This window comes from Homalodisca vitripennis, chromosome 4 (assembly GCF_021130785.1).
Source record: "Homalodisca vitripennis isolate AUS2020 chromosome 4, UT_GWSS_2.1, whole genome shotgun sequence".
NCBI classification, from domain to species: Eukaryota; Metazoa; Arthropoda; class Insecta; order Hemiptera; family Cicadellidae; genus Homalodisca; species Homalodisca vitripennis.
In genome coordinates this window covers 42,482,400-42,495,992 of record NC_060210.1, presented here as the reverse complement: position 1 = coordinate 42,495,992, position 13,593 = coordinate 42,482,400, and the positions used below count along the sequence as shown (strand labels likewise).

At 30.9% G+C, this 13,593-nt stretch overlaps 1 protein-coding gene across 2 annotated transcripts; it reads right to left on the bottom strand.

The window, feature by feature from the left end:
* Nucleotides 1-2,814: 2,814 nt before the first annotated feature.
* Nucleotides 2,815-13,366, bottom strand: LOC124359209 (fumarylacetoacetate hydrolase domain-containing protein 2-like). 2 transcript variants are annotated; one of them, XM_046811772.1, is made up of 6 exons: nucleotides 13,266-13,366; nucleotides 10,799-11,065; nucleotides 9,089-9,305; nucleotides 7,472-7,806; nucleotides 5,541-5,628; nucleotides 2,815-4,895 (listed from the first exon to the last, which is right to left on the bottom strand). In XM_046811772.1, the coding sequence occupies exons 2-6, from the start codon at nucleotides 10,963-10,965 to the stop codon at nucleotides 4,833-4,835; spliced, it is 870 nt and encodes a 289-aa protein (XP_046667728.1). In that variant the 5' UTR covers nucleotides 10,966-11,065; nucleotides 13,266-13,366; the 3' UTR covers nucleotides 2,815-4,832. The 2 variants fall into 2 exon arrangements, with proteins under 2 accessions (XP_046667728.1, XP_046667727.1); XM_046811771.1 differs by lacking the exon at nucleotides 13,266-13,366 and having other exon boundaries at nucleotides 10,799-11,332.
* Nucleotides 13,367-13,593: the final 227 nt, after the last annotated feature.

Genomic DNA, 13,593 nt, shown 5'->3' with positions numbered 1-13,593 from the left:
TTTTTTTTAAATTTTAGGTAGTTACTAATATTCTTATTTCCAATCGTTTGACAAAATAATTCTTTATGTATGTATCATTACGATTACAGCAGCAATCTTAATGCAGTATGATTAATCAGTGCCATTTAAGACTAGGAGGCAGAGTCCAAGGATTAAAACCATTCTATAAACATTTACCCTGGACAACTTGTGGTTGGATAAACTTAAGCTAAAATTATCAATAATGTTTTGCAAGTAAATGGCAACACCTAGTTTTGTTATGGGCCAAAAGGGGCAAATCCTCGGGATTAATTTCTACAAAACTAATAGATGTAACTCATTTTCAGATGGATTTTATTCAAAATAGCGTGAGCATTTTATGTAATAAATATCAATGTGATGATTTATGGTGTTCTTTAAGATAAGGAAACTGCTTCCTAAAAACAGTGATAGATGCCTTGTGTTTAGCCATGGGCCTTAACTAAAATTAGCATAACTAACATTTTATGAAACAAATGATAAATGAGGATAGCTTATTTTCGGCTTTAGAGGCAAAGCTCTAGGCCGAAAGTATAAATAAAAATCCTGGGTGTCCTAGATACATATGGATTTCAACCAAAATTTGTATGCACATTCTTAGATTAGATGACATGGTCAATTATTGTTGGTACCGATTGGACAAAAGGGTCAAAACAGTTTTCTACACAGCTAATGTAAATGCTTTGTGGTTAGATGGACTTCAAACAAAAAATGAAATGCCAGAAACTCCTGGATGCCAGGAGTTGATACTAGAAATCTAAAAAAGGGAAGAGAAACTCCCAAAGCTCCAGACATCTCAGAAACTGGGAGTTTAAGATGTTAAGATCTCAGATTCTGAAAACTCCTGCAACCTGTTAGATTCCATAGCTCTATTACAATCTATAGGACAAAAGCTCCAAGAGGTACAGTGGAACAGATATTCTTAACAACATTTTTTAGATGTGGAAATCAGCTATACAACAGGTTAATCAATACACAGCCTTATTACTGGATGTTTCTAGAATATAAGTTTAGCAATATCTGGGTAATCCTAATAGACAATAGACAATAGACAATTTATTGGCCATTAATAATTTTCAATAAAATTACAATAGGCTTCGTCAAATATTAAGGCTTAAATTACTAGCCTAATCTAAAGTTAAAAATCCTTATGAACGATCTCACAGCTAAAATATTCATTAATATTATAGAAAGGTCTATTTTTTAGCCAAGAATACAATTTATTATTAAAAACTTGACATGGTAAAGATTGAACAGCATAAGGTAACAAATTGAACATTTTAATGCCTAAGGTTGTATGGTAATTCATGGTTTTACCTAATCTAGCTCTATCTACATTTAACTTATCTTTATTTCTTGTATTATAGTGATGAACATCATTTCTTTTCCAAACCATGTGTGACTTTTTTCTTACATCTGTTAATATCTGCTTAATATCTGCTTAATACTGCTTAATATCTAGTGCAAGGCCTTAACCATCGAAATGATATAAAGGATATGTTTTCTATTGATCAGTCAAGCTACACTGAGATCTCTCAGCAGTTGCACTTTAGTGTCCAAGTTCATTTGGGACTGTCTAATACTAGGTTGGCTAGAGCCTGGAATCCTTTTATAGTTTGGCTAAGTGTGAGGTCATGAAGACTGTTAAGAAACGGGTGGCTCCAGAGATCTCTCTCTATTGGAGTGTCCCAGGTCTGAGACAAATGACAGACATCTGATTATTCTCCAATATGTTACTGGACATTGTCCACTTAACTACCACCTTTTAAAGGTGGGACATATATCACTTTTACAGGGTTTTTCTAAAACCTTCTGAGGTGAAACTTTCAGCTCCTAGGGACATCTTGAAGTGTATTAAGAGCCTCAAGATGACCTGGGTTGGTCTTGATATCAGGGTTGTCACAACAGATTTTCAGCATCACGGTGACAGGGTTATTTTCTTGTCTAATCAATCCTGACAAGAAAAGGTTGATTTCTTTGATGTTTGTGAGGTGATAAAAGTCGTAATTTATTAAGCACTACTTTAGACTAATGTACCTTGGCAACCCAATGTTGTATATTGTCAAAGTATACACCAATTAATAGGTTAGTTCAGTGCCTAAGTCGATCATAGTATTGAAATATTTGAATCAATTCTTTGGCTATTGAACTGTCTAAAACAAAAGAAAAGTATCACTCACTTGGAAAACTGCACTGTGTCACTGCTGCGAGCAATATATGGTAGTGGTTTGTTGTTAAACTTAAACACTCCTACAAGCCTACAGAAAAGGGTAAGAAGAGAAAAACTGCCAGAGTAACTTCAATAAAGAAACAACACTCAAGGGGAAGTACAAAAACATTTTCTTTTTTTGCTGAATAAAAACACATTATATTTCTCTACGTTATAATTTATTTATTTTTTAATAGCTGTAAAAATAACTTACCACTACACAGATATATCTAATCATCACCTGAAGAGCGTAACGTGTTTCAAAGGTAGTAAAGTACATACTCTAAAGACAAACAAAGTTAGGTGGTTCAGTGCTCATAAATTACAAAATGCCACTGGTCGAAGGACCAATAAAAATGTTCGAAGGACCAATAAATATGTATAATATTAAACTCAAAATGAAACAATATAATGTATAGTGGTTGAGGTTTTCATAACTATTAAAGTTCTGCACTTCGATAACTGAGCAAATGGAGCCTATACGTTGATTTACAAGATTGAGGTTCATTTTTTAATATTTTTAAAAACTACTGTTGAGTTTCTAAGAATAATTGTTAGTTCAAATGGGGAAAAATAAAAATACGGAATAAGATCAAAGAACATACTATTTGACAAAAGCACACAGTTAAATCATGAATACAAAGAGTTAAAATGGTTTTCGTTTCTATTAAAATATCCAAAATAATGTCCGAAATTAGTTGAAGCTTTTAACAATCTTGATTGAGGAGAAAATTGTCTCTTATTACGAAGGACCATAAGAATAATGAAGCACTATTACCTTGCACCGTCCATTGTCTGATACCTTGACACAAATGAAGTTGAGTTGATTGCAGTTCGACCTGGGTTGCTTCCAAGGAATGTTGCACTGTTGGAGTTCTTGTTGATGTATGAAGATTCCACATTCACTGGACACTATCCTCGGTTCACTCATGAACGCTGATGTTCCACAGGGAAAAAGTTACCTTTTGGCTCGTTAAAAATATTAAGTCCGGCAAGGGGTTGACGACAATTACACGATGAAGTGGCAAGGCTTCTAATTGCCATAGAACGGCTCAAAGGTTCACAACAACAAGGAAAAGGGGGCACGGCCCAAATTAAGCTAATGCTGGTTTTAACATACGACCGAGCGATACGGAGTCTGTAAAAGAACTGCCTGAGATGCCTCTGGGGGCTTTTCTCGTCCGCATCTCAGGGACACCTGTGATTGGTCGACACAAGTCACCTTATTTTACCTCACAGTCGGACCACTATAATTTGGGATACATGTGTGTGTGTGTACAAAGATACAATGAAAATAGATTCCTTTATGACTAACATGGTATCAAACAATGGTGGACAATGAGCAATTCTAAATAAAATACACAATTTTGGTTATCGGTAAGAAAATATATTAATATGTAAATTAAATTAATTAGTATAAATAAATATGAAAACCTAACAGCCACGTCAAAAACTGCAATGAAAATCTATCTGAATCTTGTGACCAGAGTCAAACCTTATCACAGACATTTCTCTGAGTTTTTATAAACTAACATTCTTACTTGAAATTATGAAAAGAATAGTTAAAGTCAGCTCAAACTTTTTGAGATGTATTACTAATGGAAAAAATTATGTTAATCAGGCTTAACATGCTTTTGCAAGAATGATTGCAGATATAAATAAGTGCGTCATTATACAAAAATTATCACTTACTAGAAGTTATAGTTGAGTATAGTTCCCTACTCTGGCGAGGAAAGTTCTCGGAATAAGAGCCAGCTCTCAAGCCCAAACTAAGAACGCTGTACAAGGACGTAGCCAAAGAGGGGGTCCAAGGAGTCCGGACCACCTCCAAATTTCCATTTGTTTTAATTACTTTTTATTATTAACGATTATTATTATTTAAATAATTCAGTATTACTGACATGTACTGCTGAATAATTGTTCTCAACATAGATACGGATCAAGAACTTTTTGAGGAACAAAACAGGCTCTTACTTTCTGTCCACTTTGGAAAAATATCAGTTGTCTTGACCCCCCATGACCAAAAGTTTCCTGGCTATGTTCTTGATGCTGTACTAGAAGTTCATGAGGAATTGTCTCAATTGCCAGATCAGAAATATTTATAACAATCAGTAGTTTGATCAGGTAAAACGAAAACTGCTAAAATTGTAAAAGTTTATTGGTAACAATTATTTGAAACATTTCAACAACATACTAATACAACATATATTAATATTATTAATATAAAAATATGGAAGACTGTTTTATATTGGCTAACAATTTTTATTCTACAAGTAGTTAATCCTGTGACTGTTATGCTATGAACTAATTCACAAGTTTACAAAAGAAATTGAAAAAAACACACATGGTTACATTGTTTTATATAAGTATTACATGGCTAAACAAACAGCATTACCCGTTATTGTCGCGGTGACAGAATCAAACTGACAACACTTTGGTGTTCTACAGTCAAAAAATAAAATGGAAAGAAATCCCAAAAATATACATATTATTGTGGCCCCAAAAGTTTTCACTAAATAATAAGATTTATGTTTTGACATAAAATGTGTATGCCAAATTTCTATTTTAAATTGTGGTTCTGTTTGCATGAATAATTGCAATTGGTTCAAACAACATAGTTCACCAACTTCCCTATTCTACTGATTTCACTTTCAATCACATCACCTGGCTGGAAAATAAACAAAACAACACAAAATTGATCAATATTCAAACAAATATGCTAATTCAAAATAACACACAAATAATGTCAATTAATAGTTCCAACACAAAATTATTGCTCAAAGAGTAAAGTGTGTTTTGTAAGGTAGAGATTAATGTTAAGGACTATTTAATATGCTATTAAAAGCATTTTTAACAGCCTATTTCATACCATTTGATCAAGACTTTTAAGTCTCTTATATTCATTTGTTGTCCATTTAAAAGCCTCTGTTTGTAAACCACTAAATGACAAACAAGAAGGCTTGCATTATTTATCATAAACAGAGCTTCATTTTATTTAAGGTATTTAATTTTAAACTTATAATTAAACCATTTTCATCCTTTTCAAGATCTTGTTTGATCTTCTGAATGGTATGTTTACTGTCTAATTAAGGTTGTTTTTGTAATATTTTAAATAGTTTTTCTGCCTTAAAATTATTTTCACTCACAATAATCAATGTGGATCATACTTTACATGCAAATTCTTGTAATCCAAATTCAGTTTACTTTTATCTTATAAAATCACATTTGTCAACAAATGTATCTAAAGAGATATAATGCACTGTTTAGCCAGGAAGTAATTATTACTTTAAAAGAGAAAAGACTATCAACTCACAGTGAGGAACTGCTGAGGGTTGCAGTAGAAACCAACGCCACTGGGAGTCCCAGTCAGGATAACATCTCCAGGCAGCAAAGTCAACAGTCTACAACAAAAACGAATTTCATACAAACCTTAGGCATGTGAGCAGTTTTACAATTTTACTACACTGTCTCATTTACAAATGTACTTTAATTTAAACTGTTCTTCAATTTACAAAATGCATTTGAGAGAATAAAATAAATACAGGGTGTTTGAAAAGTATGGGTACGGCTTAATATTTAAAAAACCATAGGAGATAACATCTATAAACTTTGCACAGTGTCATATGGCTATGTAAACTATTTTTCCTTGCTATTACCATGACATGCCAACCATGGGGGGACGGCCCACAGAGGAAAACATGGAAATCTTAAATTGAAGCATGGGTCGAGTGATACCTCATTTGAAAGAGCTCACTTAGTAGAGTTGAAAGCCGCAAACCGCATCTCAAAAGGTTTATCCAATCAAAAATGGCGGGTTGTTTTATGTACACATTGTGAAGTACATTAACACAATAAATACCGATGTTTTTTAGTTTTATTTATTGTGTTATAAATAATTTTTGACATAATTTGCTAATTAAAAAAAGTCAGTGAAAACACATTGGTTAGTAGAGTGAAACGCCGCCTACCGCATCAGAATACGACGATCCAGTCAGAAATGGCAGCGCATAATGTACTTCACAATGTGTACCTAAAACAACCCGCCATTTCTGATTGGATAAACCTTTTGAGATGCGGTTTGCGGCATTCAACTCTACTAAGTGAGCTCTTTCAAATGAGGTATCACTCGACCCATGCTTCAATTTAAGATTTCCATGTTTTCCTCTGTGGCCGTCCCCCCATGGTTGGCATGTCATGGTAATAGCAAGGAAAAATAGTTTACATAGTCATATGACACTGTGCAAAGTTTGTAGATGTTATCTCCTATGGTTTTTAAAATATTAAGCCGTACCCATACTTTTCAAACACCCTGTATATACAGTAATACGTAGTGAGTAGCTAATTCTGCTGTACATTTTATAAAATATATTGTTTTAAACTAATAAACATTTTTATCATGCACTGTTAGTCATCTAAGAATTCAACTAATATTTTTCTGCTGAGGCTTAAAGATGGCTCATTGGTTGTGGTTGAACTTTAAAAGTGTGTTTTGAAGATCTAATAACTTAAATTAGAATTAAGTAAATCAGTCTTTTTTTAATATAACACAGTATTGTATTTAGTTGTTCAATAAGACTTTAACATTATTTTTTGTAAAAACCTCTCTATTTTGTTCAGTAAAAATTTAAAACCGCCTTTAAAAGATTTTATATAGGTGGTTATAATATTATTACATGTGTGGATTCTCATGAGCAAATATGGACACTACGCATAAATGGCAAAAGATTAAATTCTTTAAAAATAATTTTGAATCTCATAAGTATACTAAAAACATATAACAAAAATAAAAATATTTAAAAATGGTCAAGCAACTTTCATTGGATTACTTCATATGGATTGACCAATAAATAAATTGTCATGACAGTAGGTTCAACATAACAAGAAAATCAAATTGTTTTTGTGTTGTAAAAGTTGTATCATTACAAGAATATGCCAAGACAATTATTGCTCTAAGATTTCAATGCTGACACATTTATTTCATTAGTGTATTATTCTTTTTAAGGGCCATTTTCTCAAATAACATGAATAAATTATAAATTTTTAATACAAGTTTGATAAAATCTCTTAACTACTTAAGGCTGTTTTCTGTAAAAAGATTAAATAAATAACTAATAGTCGATTCCAAATATATGGAAGCCAGCCAATAATACACTTTATAGTCATATCATAAAATAATTCCTTTTTTCCTAGGTGCTACCAATAAAAAAATAAAACTATATTTTTACCACAAACACAGAAACTTACTGGGAGATATATTGGATTAGGCTCTCCACAGAATGGACAAGATCATTAGTGTTTGAGTTTTGTTTTACACTTCCATTTACAGAGCATTTGATATTTTTATCATTGGGAGCTCCAAACGCCTCCTTGAAGACGACTGCAGGACCAAGTGGGCAGAACGTGTCCATGCTCTTGGCCAACAACCACTGGCCATTGTTTTTTTCTGGAGTATGCCAATCTCTTGCTGAGATATCCTGAGCAATGGTGTAACCAAACACATACTCCAGCGCGTCACTTGACTGGACATTACGGCACTTTTTCCCAATCACCACAGCAAGTTCAACCTCCCAATCAAGGCACTGAAACAATGTAACTTTAATTTAATAATAATAAAATTAATCAATTTAATTGTAGTATGACTAATATTTTGAAATATTTCAAATAATTTCTTAACACTTTCACTGCTGGTCTATACTAAGTGATGGTAAGTAATCTCATAAGACAGCAAGTGCACTAGGGCATCTATCACAGTCAACATTTTAAATACAACCATACTTGCATATTAATTAGAATCCTTGAAATAAGTTCTAGGAGCTACAAACTCAAACTCTCAGGGATGAATAAAATTACACAGACAACCCTGATAGCTCATGTTCTTTACGGAATTCACTACCAAGCCAAATCCATCTTAATTATTCAATATAATACCTCTTTTATAGTATAGGAATGCAATTACTAAATGGTTTTAATTTCGTTTGTTCAAATTTGAGGATGTCCAGAGATAAGTAAGTAAACAATCCATGTAAGTAGTCTATTGTCATATATTATATGTACTACAAAAAACTTAGCTACAAAGCTTCTGGTTTAGATCTATTATAATGTACTGCATTAACTTCTTGACTATAATCCCAGTAGACAGCTCTTTCCCTCTGTCTCTTCAGCATCAAAACTTAATAATTGATAAGTACATAAGCTTTACCAAAACTTTGTCTCATTAGCTTGGTGGTACCATTTAGAATATGTTACCAACTTACCTTACCAGAGACAAGATATACTGGATTCACTGGCAGTACACACCTACTTATATACTATAACAAATAGTAGATAAGGACATAAAAGTCTAATATACAATCGTTTTGAATAAATTAAACTATCATTTTTACAGCCCTTACAACGCTTTTGTTTTGTTTTTTTAGAACAAAATTTGTTAACCAAGCTTTTGTTTTGTTATATTTACTTAAAGCAATTTTTTCTACGATTTAAGTTTATTCAATTACTCAAAAATATTGAATAAGACCGTTATTGTGTTCTAATGGTGATGGAATGAAGAGTGGAAGGAAACAAAATGGCAATGACAACAGAATAATAGCACAGATACATTATATAAAAAAAACCTCTATGCACTGTCAACCACAGATAATCCACAAAACAGGAAACTTCCCATGTATAATGAAGAGTTTATTTTACAAGAATCACTCTTTTCAGAGGTGCTTACTTATGGACAGGCATGATAACATTCGTGCGCGTGCACGCACACACACACAGCAATTACTGTTTTATTCTAAAACAGTACTCTTGCTGACAACAGTACTTTTCTATCTTAGTCTGCTTCATGTGTACTATAAACTAAACTATACTTACCTCGGTATTCAGTGGATGCTTGACTTTGCCATTCTGGCCAATGATTGTGCTTGGGAATTTGTTGAAGATGCAGGGTTCAACTGGATATGGCTTGTTATGTTCATCACAGTGGGCTTTATAGTTAAGTCCTACACAGAGTACCTTGTCTGGTTGAGTGATAGGAGCAAGCAACTCTACCTCCGACAGCTGATTGGTAGATTTTCCTTCCTGAACAATTCTGCCAATCATAGTATTTTAGTATACAAGTCTTTTAATATATACTTTTCTTAGTAAATTCATAAACTAAATGGGTACATTGACGAAAAATATAAAACAAAACTCTACACTTTTTCCATAATTTAATTTGGGATGGATAATTAAAATTTATAGCCTATTGCATATAGTTTTATCAAACCATTTTTATTTTACTTCATATTATATTAAATTATAAAAAATATGTATAGCTGATAAAACAATATTATGTGCCCATTCCGTATCATATCAAGATTTAAAACTGTTATTGTAAAATTAAAACTGTTGAAGAACTTCAATGTCACCATAAAATCCACATTATATTTGTTTTAATTGTAAAACATGCTAGACATGTTCTGTAAGTAAATACTGTTATGAAATTCCGTTACTGAAGCATTGCGGTTGGAATTTGATATAGATAGTGTACTATGTATCTGTATCTGAAAAGAAGACAAAGCCACCATTGCAGAAACAGTTGACTGTGTGAACTGTTCCATATGAACTTGTGACAGAATGTTTATAGTTTAAAGAATGTAGAATTTCCACTTGAAGCGGTACTGTAACAAAAGTGAAAAGTGATGTTTTTTTTTACTTAAACCTGTGACCTTAAAGCTATGAACAAACACACATCCCTGCAAATTCTTTAGAACACTGACCTGGACCTTCTCAGAAGAGGGACCACTCCACACTCTGAGTGCATGTCCATTATTGATATTGGTACACATATAACTATTTATCTCGAGGTAGAGAGACAGTAGAAATATTCATAAGTTGAGAGGATTACAGAATCATTATACTGCTGCCAGCCCGTAAAGTTGTGGAGTAGAGTACGATAAGCCGACCCGGTTTGTTTATATTGAATTTACCAAATGATATTTAATTATTATCAACTTTGATATAACCAACCAATAGTAATTAATTTGAACAATAACTAAACCATCTGCACCAACTGTACACATATTCTAACACTCCAAACACAATTTGTTCTATAAGAAAATTCTTTTAAATAAAAAAAGATAGTTAAATTTATAAAACTATACAAAATAACACTAAAAGATGATTTACTGTTTTTCTCAGTTTCAAGATTTTTTTGTTTTTGTTACGTTATTTTTATTATTTAAATTACATTTTTCCTGTCACCTGCTTAATTTTTTGTTTGATTAATGGTTATTTATGGCATTACATACTTGTTTAAACTATTAATTTGAAATATATGACATTAATTTAGTATTTTATATACGTTGATAATGATTGATAGTTCTGTTATTTGATATATCAAAACCAGGTCCGCTTATCGAGGTCTACGCAAGTTGTGTACAGAATACACTGAAAAATTTGTTTTAATCTCAGTATTTTAGTTCAATATTTCAATTTTTATCTTTTTGCAATAATTAGTTATTAAACATTTTATAACAGTTTTTAAATTGATTGATTTCTATATAAAAATTAAATCAGACTTCAATAAATAACTTTAATTACCTTTTGGCTTTCTCAAGAAGAGTTGGTCCACCCTCAATGAACTGGACTAAATTGTTCGGAATTGAGGAATCAACAGCACTAATATCAATTATATCTCCTTCAAGAGCAAGTTGTACACCTAACCTCTGTGGTCCACCTTTCAAAGACCTGAACTGCACAAATCGCATTCTTTTGTGGTTAGTATAAACTGAAGCTAACCTTGTAAAATTTAATAAAGTATTTAAGCTTTTAACAGTTGACACAGTGTTCTGGCTAATGATTAAAAACCTGTTGAAAGACAATATTGAGAACTTTTCACAGCATATAAACAATCTTACTGAATTACTAGTTAATTTCATGATTTATTTAAATACATTTTAAGTATGATAAAAGATAAGAACGTTATTGATTATTATACTACAATACTGATAAGCAGTATCACATTCACCACCAACACTAAAAGTGATGATATCACGATACTAGCACCATATCACATGTTTTACAGAATTCATCTGTTTCTATGAAACAAAGAATCCTTTTAGTGAATTAATAAAGAAAACACTTAACCTTCTTCACTCACGTTGTAGATGCTGTCGTTGTAATAGTTTAAAAGCAAAATTTGATTCTCAAGTATTACTATCACTTAACAGCTGATTTCGAAGAAGGCTCATTACTATCAACACATCTAATTAATACCAAGGTCAAGTAGTGTTATTCCTCATAACACAACTAATAAACACTTTATGTCTTATTCAAGGTGAAAGTTAAAGTAGATATTAATAAACATTATTATTTTAATGAATTGAATCAAGTAATTATCTTATTTGTATTAAATTTAGCATAAAAATCTTGTGAATACCTCTGGTTTTATTTTTTTTCTTTGTTACTTTTTTTAGATATTTGCCATAATTATATTTATCACGGGCAACCCTATGTAGTAAAGAATGCAAAATAGTCTTGAAAATGGCTCAAAATGTTGTAAAAGTTTTAAAATATTAAGCTCAAGAACAAAACATTATTGGAAAAACTTTCCAAAGATTATAAATGATTTAATTCTAGTAATCTCAAGATATATTATGTAATATTAAGCATTTTAATACTATTTATTTAATTGCTTATAGATGTTAATAAATGGACTTGATTATTAAACAAACATCAAGGTTCAGTGAATATTAAAACAAATTTAAATCCAAAATAATTCCTCTCCCAACATTGAAAAAATTGTTTTCTAAAAATAGTAAAATATACAATTATTATTATAAATCAGAAATTTATTTATAGAACTTCTTTATGTTAATGATGTCAATCTGAGTTTCAGTTTAAAATATCATACTTACATACCTACAATATCATTTGTAGATAGCAGTGCAGTAGATTATACATTTAATTTTGAAAAAATTTTATGAACAAAAATAGTTGTTTCATATTTCTTGTGGAAAACATAAAAATATAGTTTAATTTAAAAGTAAAAAAGTTAATTACACAAAATTCAGTACGGTTATAAAGATAAAAAGCAGATTATATATTCTCTGAATTGTTAAAAACTGGATTTAAGTCAAGTGAAGCAAATAATTACTAAATTATCTATATATTCTGATTTAATGTTTTGTGTACCATGAACTCAATATCATAAAACTCAAATAAAATCTTAAATGTAATCTGAAGTAGGTCAATACTATTGTATTGTACTATTGTGAATATTTCCATTTGGTTCAGAATTATATAACTTAAGTTTTACAGTTTTATAAAAATATAATGAACTAAAATACATAAAATTTCCCAAATATTTTTATAAATACTATAAAGTCATGCCAATTCTTAGGAATAACCATGAAAGTTTCTTTAAAAATTAACTATTCTACTTGAAAAGTTTTAAATCAAATTGATTATGTTAATTTAGTTCTTGAAATAATATGAATGGACTATATAGGTAGTTAGGAGCCTTATTTGGCACATTAATGTAACATCGTTCTTTATTGTATAAATGTCAAAATTGTGTATTACTAGTCATAAGGTACTCCTAATTAATATTACAGTCCCTGAGATGCTATAAAATGGTCTATAGTTAGGAGTCTTCATGAGACACAGCATCATTATTTTGAACAAAATCATTATTAATAGTATGGTATTCCCAATTAACTTTGATTCACTATAAACAGACTATTTAAGTACGTAGTTAGAAGTCTTCTAGAGAGACGTACAATTGTTATTTTGTGCATTGAGAGGTAACATTGCATATTATTAGTCATAAGGTGTTTCCAGTTAACCCTTGGTATGCTATAAATGAACTAACTATAAGTTTATTGATAATTAGGAGCCTTCATGAGACACAAGAAATCATTTTTAGCTCATTAAAACTATTTTGTAACCAGCCCTTTGTCTAACGTTTCTGAAAACGAATTTATAGAATGACACCTCAAAATTTCATTTGATAATACTAAATTAAAATTTAGATGAATATCTAGTAAAACACTTTCTCACTACTTACAAAATTTAAAAATAATAAAGAGTTCAACCAAATAAAAAAACACAAGATCAGCCTGCTTAACTAATCAGTAGTCTTCTGAATGTTACATTATTACATAGAGATAGTAAACAAGTAATTAAAATTAAAATCACTATTAAGATTAAATATTTTGTATTTACTATTGCAGTATATTCCCATATACTATGAGTGTTTCATTTCACATTTTGTTCTTTCTATTTATAAGATAACAACATATAATATTTGCATCACCTGGCTTCTTTACCTAGTCTTTGGTTATAATATTGTTAAGACATACAATGCTTGTCTAGGTTTTTTTACAGAGATTAGT